Consider the following 9,418-nt stretch of genomic DNA (forward strand, 5'->3'; position numbering starts at 1 on the left):
GCCCTCCGGCTGAACTGGATGGAGAAGAGGAGAGAAAGCGTGTTACTCTCTGCGCAGGCAGCTTCGCTCCGCTCCCCGACGGCCAACGGCGCGCGCCCTGCCTGCGGGTGTGCTGGGTCCTTGCGGGAGCCGGTGGCGCGGCAGCTTTTTTTCTGAGCTCAACTGTCCTCACACCTCCCAGAGGTCGAGCGCAGTCACCGCAGGGGCCCGCGGCACTGGCCGCAGCTTCCGGTCCCTGGCCCTCGCCCTCGCGCGTGCGCAGAAGCGCCGGGCTCGCGAGCCGCGCCCCCTGGGTTCCGGGAGGTTCTTTAGGCCCCTTCCTCCCAGGGGCTCGGAGGACACCTCGAGGAGGATGGTGGCTGCGCAAGGTCCCACCTCCTGTCTTGACCTCTGCAGCAGGGTGCTTTCCGTGTGGCACTGAGTCCTGAGGACCTGCCCCAGGCGCATGGCCTCGATCTGTTTTCAGTTCATGCCCCTCAGCTGCAACTGCGCGGTTTTGCAGATTCAGAGCATTGGGAACCACCTGAGAGATCATTTAGGGCAGCGTTGCTCAAACTTAAGAAAATCCATAAGACACTGTTTCTTATAGTAAAATCTTTTGCCGAAGTCCAAAATCCAAAAGAGAAAATGGGTTGAGGCACAGAAGTCATAACGACTGAGGCCTCCGTTCTGGAAGTCCTTCCACCCTCTGCCCATGCCATGGCCACCCCCAGCCCCAGCCCCTCCAAGAAATGCAGGGTCTGCAGGGCACTAGGTGAAAACCCACGCTCTGGGCCAACCCTCCCTCGTACTGATAAGCAAACAGGTTTGAAGAGAAAAGGCTGGCCGAGCATGGGTCAGAAGTTGGACAGCAGAATCTGGAAAGAGATCCCCACCTCCCTGCTCTTCACTGCCTGAAGCATAACCCCCTTTCCTGCCAGCAGAAACCCTGCCCTGGGACGCTTTGATGTTCATACATCTGTATGTCTCCTCACTAAGGGGCCAGCACTAGGCTCACCATCCCACTCTGTCCCACTCAGCCAGACATCCCCCCCTTCCCCACCCCCCCGCAGTGGGCACACTTGGCTGGTCCCATGCACACCATGACTCAGGGTACCACCCACACTTGAGACTTTCCAGCATCAAGGCCCTCTGAACATCCACCGAGCTGGGGAGCCCATGCCCTCCCCCCAGAGGCCAGTGGTACCCACCTTCGCTCTCAGGAACAGGGCAGTGACAATGACACCATAGATGAAGAGGATCCCATCCAACAGGTAGCATAGTTTAGGATCGAGCAGGCCGAAGCTCTGTGCCGCTGTGTGGAGAGATGAGATTGGTCAGCCAGGCTCAGGTGATGGAACATGCCCTCACAACCCCCGGGGGCGGGGGACCCCTGAAGTGTCAAGGAAATCACGACAGGGTGCTGGGTCTACTCTGCATACCCCACCTACACAACCTCTCTCCCCACCTTGGACCAGCCCTTGGGAAAACCTAACCTGCTCCAACAGTGGACATGGCACCCGGTAGGGCCACAAAGGCTGGAAGGCAGGAAGGTGAATGGAAGGTGAAATTGTCCACTGTGCACAGGGCGGCTGCCTCACGGCACGGGAGCCCAGCTGGGTGTGAGCCCCATCTGAACCACGCATTCCGGAAGCCACCCCAAATTACCAAGGGGCCCCTAATCCCTACTGCCATAACAACCTTGGTCAAACTGTCCTATGCAAACTGGAGTACAGTGGAGTTGGGGAAAGAGGTACGGTAAATATTCTGGTTAAATAAAAGTTAGCATTTCTACTTGAAAGCTCACTGCACTATGAGTGAGGAGACACGGATTTCAGTCTAGAGTGTTCTTCCTACCACGTATGTGTGCAGCAACTCAGGTGTAAAACGGGGCGTAGTAGGCGTCTCACTCAGCCCCTGCCTGGTATCAGAGAAGCAGCGGTCCCGCGGCCACAGTCTCTCCCGGGCCCGGGGCGCCCTCCCATGGCCGCCTGCAGGACTACGTCGGGGCTACGGGAATGGGATAACGTGCACTGGAACAAGGTCTCATCCTTACTAGTTTTGTGACTTGGGGCAGGTTATTTACCCTATTTCAGCTGCCTCTTCTCTTGACCAGGGTGAAAACTGTAACATTTCTTTAGTGTTTACTCGGTGCCGGACACCGCTTTGATGTAATAACCTGTCAGATCCTCCCAACAGCCCCACACAGACACACGGAGGCACAGAGAAGCTCAGGTTTCACCAGGAGCACGCACACAGCAAATGAGAAGCATCCCAGGACAGCCCAGGCAGCATGTCTCCTCTCCTTTCCCCCACCTGCTTCTGCCACAAGCCCTGGGAGCAGGTGATGCAAGGCTGCTCCAGAGTCCCCACCTCCACCTCGTGACTCCCTCTGTCCTCAAACCTTTGACTCCTTCCCTAACTCTGGGGCCCTCCTGGCGCCGGGCAGCTGATCTCTTTGTAAACTTCCCATAGCCCCTTCTCAGAAACCATCCACGAGCCAGTCTTCCTGAGCAAAGTCCAGTCCTGACTTGGCAGCCCAGGTCCAGGCCCCAGCATGCCTTCTCCCCACACTGCCCCACCTGCCTTTGCTGGGGCTGGTTCCTCTTCCCCACCTACCATTGCTAGCACAGCCCGCTCCAGTCAGCTGCTGGAATGGGACTCAGGTTCTGCCATCACAGCCCCTAGTGAGAATTCAGTGTGCTGATGGATTGATGGATTATGAAATTCCCCTCCATCTAGGCTGGAGTAAGTGCTGGAGAACAATGGCGGCATCTTCTTCATGCTTGCCTCTTCCTTCACCCCCAGCAACAGAGCACAGAGCACAGGGGAGACATTCATTAGCTATATGGAATTGTCAGGGAAGATGCCAGGCCCCCTACACGAGGTTGGCCTGCCTTCTGGCCCTGAGGCAGTGCTGGAAGCCCCTGCTGACCAAAGGTGGGTGTCCAAAGTCCTCGAGGAGACAAGCCAGCACCCAGCAAAGGCCACCAAAGCTGGGGTGAGTGTTTTTCGTTTTAGGACTGGAGAGGAGGTGACAGCGGCAATTTATGGGGGTGGTTGAGATTCAGAAAAAGGGCTGGGAGACAATTGCTCAGTTGCCTGTCACATAAAATGAGAAGAGAAAAATTACCGGACAGTAAATTTATAACAAACAAGAAGAAATATTTCTTGGTGTTGTGCAGAGCCAGTGCAGTGGGGGAGGGGATTGGGCGCCTCCCCAGAGATAAGTAATAGAAAAAGGTTTTCTTTCTTTCTTCCTTTTCAAAGAGCAGCATGATTTTATGACCAAAGACAGGTGTGCTATGTGTGGTTTGGTCGAGGAAAGGGTATTAATAGCCACACGCTTCCCAGGGTAGGAAGCTTCCCTCTGCCTAGTCCAGCTGTGCCCGTGCAGGGAGGAACGGGACTGAGGAAGGCTGTGATCATCCAGAAAGCTCCCTGAAGGGACCCAGGACCTAATTCAATCACGTGACTAATTAACTATTTATTGACCTTTTGCTTGATGTCAGGGGATATTGAAATAGAAAGAGCCCTGGATTGGGTATCAGATGTGTTCTAGTCCTTCCCCTGCCACTAAGTAGCTGTGTGGTCTTGGGCAAGTCCCCTTACCTCTCTGGGCCTCAGTTTCACCATGTGTAAAATGGTGGATAATCATGTCTATCTTAAGGGTGTGGTGAGAATCAAATGAGAGAATGTATTGGTAGGTGTTTTTGTAAATTTCCTCCATAAGGCTAACGATGTCTAGCATTTGGGTAGGGTCTTCTGAGTCCCTGCTCTCATGGAGCTTATGGCTTAGCTCATGAGGCCACACGCAGGGTGGAGGGGCTTCCCTTGAACAGCAGGCAGCTTTCCAAAATGACAACTCAAAGGCAGGAGCCACAGACACTCCCGGTTCCAGCTTCTTCCCAGCCCCCCACCATCCCCAAGGCAGAGACCTGTTCGCCTCCGTCCGTGAGCCATTTGTCACGCTGTTTCTATACCCACCACATTCGGTCCCGAAGAGAGGTATTTAATGGGGTTATATGGTGGCTGTTTTCCTAGACAAGTGGAGAAGCTGTTTTACTTCACGCTTCCCATCCCCTGTCCCAAGTCCACAGCACCCCCAGAGAACCCCAGCATTTGAACAAGTACCCAGATACTGATTGAGCGTTCTCGCTCTCAATCCTGGCTGCATATTAGAATTAGCCCACTCCCTTATGCCCCCAGGTTCTCATTTAACTGGTCTGGGGTAGGGCCTGGGCATGAGCATGGGCCAGTGCACAGCAGGGTTGAGATTCAGAGCTGCCGCATCACTCGGGTGCAGCCTCCTATAGTGATACAGCCATACCCTATAACAAGTATAAATTCCATGCCAAACAGAGAGAAAGAACAAAATTAAAGACTCACATGCACTGTAAGTTTTGTGTACTTCTGAACTGTGTATTATTGAACTTCTCTAAGTCTCAGTTTCCTCATCTGTAAAATGGGGATAGTAATATTACCTGTCTCATTAGGTGATGGTGAAGCTTAATTAAGATAATTATCACGGGGTGCAGGACCTGGCATGTAATAAGTGCTCCATAAATCAGCCATTGTTATCACCATGATTTTTTTTTCCAAATCACCACCAATAAATACATTTATTTGAGGAAGAAAGGGTCAAATCATATCAAGAACTTTTAAACTGGGTAGGACTAGGGACACTGATCTCCCTAACTTCTGGGTGTTCACAACTGCACAGGTAGCCAGATCCTGCACATGAGGCAACGCCGATTAAACCGATGAGCATTTGATGAGAGGATGCATTCTAAGCAGTCACGTGATTTCCCATTCAGGAGGTGCTGCCTTCCCTTCATATCAGAAAAGTAGTGTTGAGGAAAACGAAGACAGAACCTAGCAGTAGCCTCCTAGCCCAGGCCTGGACATGATGGTGACCTTGTGAAAGGGCATCTCACCCTACTGACAAAGCAGGAGACCCTGTATACAAAGCAGGAAAGCGATGCTCCCAGCTGAGCTGCAGGGTGAGAGCTGGGGGTGGAACCAGACCCCATGATCCTTTTCCCATCCAACCTGGGCCTCCACAAGCCACTCTGTGGGCCACTGCACAAGGCAGACTCAGCAAAGCTGAGTAAGGGAATCCTGCCCCAATTCCCCAGCCCCAGTCCACATTACCCAGGTGCAACGGGTGACCCAATCCACAGGCCACAGCGCCAGGCTCCCTGGACCCCCGTGTCCGGACAGACACATGGCAAATATGGAAACTGAAGCCCAGCTGGGCTGGAACACATCTAGGTGCTGCAGGGTTGGAGTGGTCTTACAGGTGCTCCAGGATCAGGCCTCACGCCAGGTGGCCAGGCTGAGACAGGCGATTTAGAGGTGATTCCAGTTACTCCAGGGCAAAGCATGACCCTAATGTCACCTGGAGAAAAAGCAGGCTGGAGCTTCAGAAGAGCTGGCCCTGCATACTCAGGTACTTCCCGCAGTGGATCTGAGATTAGAACACTGGGGACAAAAGGGGATCCAGCCTGCAGCTTGTGTTGGCTCATAGCCAGGAGACTGCCTGCCAGCATGCTCACTGCAATCCCCACCACAAACTTGGTGCCGCTCCAGATGGACAGGGCCTGGCTGAGCTGGGAACCTATATTCCAGGTGTTTCCCAGCCCCCCTGTCATCACACTGTCATCCATCAAGTAGGCACTGGTGAAGTGGGCCGACAGCATGATAAGCTGGAGCCTTCCTGCCAGGTAGCAGGTGTGAAAGGAAAATCAAAATTGTGTCAGCATTGCTAAGAGAGCTCTCTAAAATGGAGCCAGGAGACCATTAAGAAAGTGTGACTTATGCATGTCTCAGCCTGGATGGAATCTGACCTTTTGACCTGATGATGTCATCCAGAACACCTGCCAGAAACTCAAGACACTTTTTGGACCCTTACCCTAAAATAACACATGACAGTCTATCTACTTATGGGACCCGCACTCTAGAACAACTTGAGATTCCTTAAGGACAAATAGTTTCCAACTCATGTCAGAATCAATCACACTTCTCTCCAGGCAACTCTTAACAGCCTGGTGGCTGTTCGTCTTTCTAAGTCCCTGATGCTTTCTCTTCCTCTGAACACTCTTTCAGGGCTACCCGAATCTGTGTCTCCCGAATTGCAATACTTAAGACCCCAAATAAACTCTTTCCTTATTTGCAGCCTCCTGCATTATTTTTTGGTTGACACAGGATGTCTGGAACGCGCCCTGTGAGACTCCAGGGGAAACCGGAGTCAGATCACAGCGTATCTGTCCATACGTTCATTGCCATCAAAAACGTTATGAGTCTTATTAGTGAGAGTGAGTCCAGCCACCTCTATACACCCTTTTGTCATCTTCATAAAAGCCCTGAGTTCAGAAAGTTTCATGGCACTGACCATTAACAGGAAGATTCTGGGGCCCCAGAAGGCAGCCTGGAGGAGACACCTGCCCTTACGGGGTCTGGTTTCTCTGGGTGAGATGTATTTGAATTGTGTTGTTTTTCTGTCTCTCAGGCAGACTGTAAGCTTCCGTGAACAGACAGAACAGGATTTAATCAACCTGGCCCTGCTGTAGCCCGAAGCTGCAGACACATACTGGTACCCATCTCCCCCTCCAGCAAGTCCTTTTTAGGAGCAGAGCATCTGCTGAACTCCCTCACATCCAACTAATAAGGATACCTCCCATTTGAACCCCAATCTGTACTTTCAAAATAACTTCCTGTACCTGATCAAGTTTGATTCTCATGAGAGCCCAGAAGGTAGGCGGGGTGCTATTATTGAGTCCAGTTCACAGGTTGATAAACTGAGACCAGAGGAACAAAGTACCTCCCCTGAGGACACCTGCAGATTAGCAGCAGAGCTGGATGGGATTACTGAGTCTCCCAATTCCAGGTATTTGTCTAACCTTTCTGCCTTGGGTGCACCTCACCTTCAGGTGTAGGACACAGAGTTTTCGCCTAGCTCTGAATTCACAGCCCTTACTGTTTGCTGGCTTTTGACACTGTCACAGCAGTTTGTGAACTTTTCACATCGTGTCTCCCTCCCCGACAAGCCCTGGAAAGCACAGATGATGCATTTTGGTTTCACTTGCTTATTTCCCCTTCTCACCTAACACATATGAGGCCACTTGAGAAGAGGAAAGAACATAAGCCTTAGAGCCAGAAAGGCTAAGATTTAAATTCTGAATCTGCTTCTTACTGGCTTTGTGGTTTGGGACAGCTTTCTTAGCCACTCTGAGCTTCAACTCCCCCATCTGCAAAAGGGGTTTTAATAATAAGACTGACTTCACAGGATAGTTATGCAGATGAAATGAGTAACAGTGTGTAGAGAAGCGCCCTGCCTGGTGGCACGTGCTGAGCCCAGGGGTCTCAGGTGAACTTCTTTGCCACGACAGAGGCTCTTAAAGTACAAGCAGCAGCAGGAGTGGACCAGGACTTCCCACCCCATCATGTCCCATCAGGCCAAGGTTGGGGACGGAACCTGGTCACCTTCCCCAGCTCAAGATGGAACGACCCACCTTTCAGGGTATATGAGGATAAAACCAGACAATGCATATGTATAAAGTACTTGGTATAAAACAGGAGCTCAATAGTGTGTGGATATCCTGAGAACTCCTGGCTTCACCAAATGATAATGAGGTAACTTACATTTGCACTGTGTCCAGTTTAGAGAACTCTGTCCCTGTGTTATCTGGTTTAATCCCCAGAACGACTCTGTATGATACGGGCAGAATGACTGCCAGTTCTATTCAGAGGAGGAAATTGAGTCTCAGGAAGATCACTCAGCTAGAAAGTTCCCAAATTTCGTCTGATGCAAAGTCTCTCCACTTTATCCTGGTACGTCTGGGGTTTCTCTCATTCAGAGAGCTTCCTACCTTTAGTAGGAGTTTCTTCTCTAATACCTCCAGCCTCTGCTTGAATAGCTCAGGTGACCAGGAGCTCACCACCCAACAATTACTGGTGAAGAGCTCAAATTTTCAGAGCTTTTAAAAAACAACTTTGGTCTTAGTTCTGCCTCCAGAAGCACAAAGAACACAGATTCTCCCACGTCTATAGGGCCTTTAAAATCCCACCCATGACCAGCTTGTCTCCGCCTTCATACAAAGCACTTTAGCATCACAGCAAGAGTTAATCCTTTGAAGGTAGACAACTTGAGACCTGGCTCTGCTGCTTAACTAGCTGTGTGAACACGGGACAATCATAGCTACCTCCCAGGGTGTGTGAGGTAAATGGGACGGGCTGGTAAGCTCTCACTACATAGGAGCTAATGGCATCAATACTAATAGCCTATGATTCAGGTAGGAGCAGCTTCCAAGACTCCTGATCTCCTTTTGCATCTCCAACCTTGAGCCCAGGGTCCTGCTGCTGCCCAGCCCCATCTCCAGACTCAGACACAAATCGGTGATGACATTGCAGGCTAAGAATTTAGAAAACAGGAAGTCATGTGTTTTCAGGAAGGCAGTGGCAGAGCAAAGGGGGTACCTCTGCTGGGTGTGATGCTCAGCCTGTCGACCGCAGCCTCATAGGCACCCAGGGGAGGGCCTGGGGAGTTGCTCTCTTTCACTGAGCAACTAACTTTCACTGCAGCAGGAAAAATATAGGCTAGACACACAGGGTAATAGTCATAACCACTAGCTGAAGATTTCTTTTGTGCCAGGACGCATGTGTGAGTTTTCTGATTTGATCCTTACAGCAACTATGATTTTACAGCTGGGAAGTCTGAGACTTGGAGAGGTTTAATAATAAGCCTCGGGCTTCCCTGGTGGCGCAGTGGTTGAGAGTCCGCCTGCCGATGCAGGGGAAACGGGTTCGTGCCCCGGTCTGGGAAGATCCCACGTGCCGCGGAGCGGCTGCGCCCGTGAGCCATGGCCGCTGAGCCTGTGCGTCCGGAGCCTGTGCTCCGCGATGGGAGAGGCCACAAGAGTGAGAGGCCCGCGTACTACAAAAAAAAAAAATAATAATAATAATAATAATAAGCCTCAGGTCTAGAGCCAGGGTTGAACCCAGGCCTGTTTGAATCCATAATCCAGACACCATGTGGTCCAGAGTCCTAACCACCATTTGGTAATACCCTTGGACCACTTACTGGTCTTCAGGGATGGGGAGAAGGGATCCTCACCAGGCTGTGGAGACCTTCCTTCTCAGAGGATCCATATTAGTAGTTGATGTCCTGAGTTTACAAATGACCTTCTTTCTTGGAGGAGGCAAGGGGCTGAAAGGCCTAGGGGGTTAACAGGTACAGCTGACCTTCTGTCAAATGTGAGGTCAGGGGGCTTCCCTGTTGGCACAGTGGTTGAGATTCCGCCTGCCGATGCAGGGGACACGGGTTCGTGCCCCGGTCCGCGAGGGTCCCACGTGCCGCAGAGCGGCTGAGCCCGTGAGCCATGGCCGCTGAGCCTGCGCGTCCGGAGCCTGTGCTCCGCCAACGGGAGAGGCCACAACC

The 9,418-nt window shown here is 51.8% G+C and overlaps 1 protein-coding gene across 1 annotated transcript in view; it reads right to left on the reverse strand.

Annotated features, from left to right (window-relative positions):
• Positions 1–1,494, reverse strand: part of CD247 (CD247 molecule) — a 6,670-nt gene extending 5,176 nt beyond the window's left edge. The window contains exons 1-3 of the mRNA XM_007458141.1: positions 1,476–1,494; positions 1,191–1,294; positions 551–555 (exon numbers count right to left, since the gene is read on the reverse strand). Coding sequence (XP_007458203.1) covers positions 551–555; positions 1,191–1,294; positions 1,476–1,494 — 128 coding nt within the window. The remainder of the gene's footprint in view (positions 1–550; positions 556–1,190; positions 1,295–1,475) is intronic.
• Positions 1,495–9,418: the final 7,924 nt, after the last annotated feature.

Source organism: Lipotes vexillifer, unplaced genomic scaffold (assembly GCF_000442215.2).
Source record: "Lipotes vexillifer unplaced genomic scaffold, Lipotes_vexillifer_v1.1 scaffold189, whole genome shotgun sequence".
Taxonomy (NCBI): Eukaryota; Metazoa; Chordata; class Mammalia; order Artiodactyla; family Lipotidae; genus Lipotes; species Lipotes vexillifer.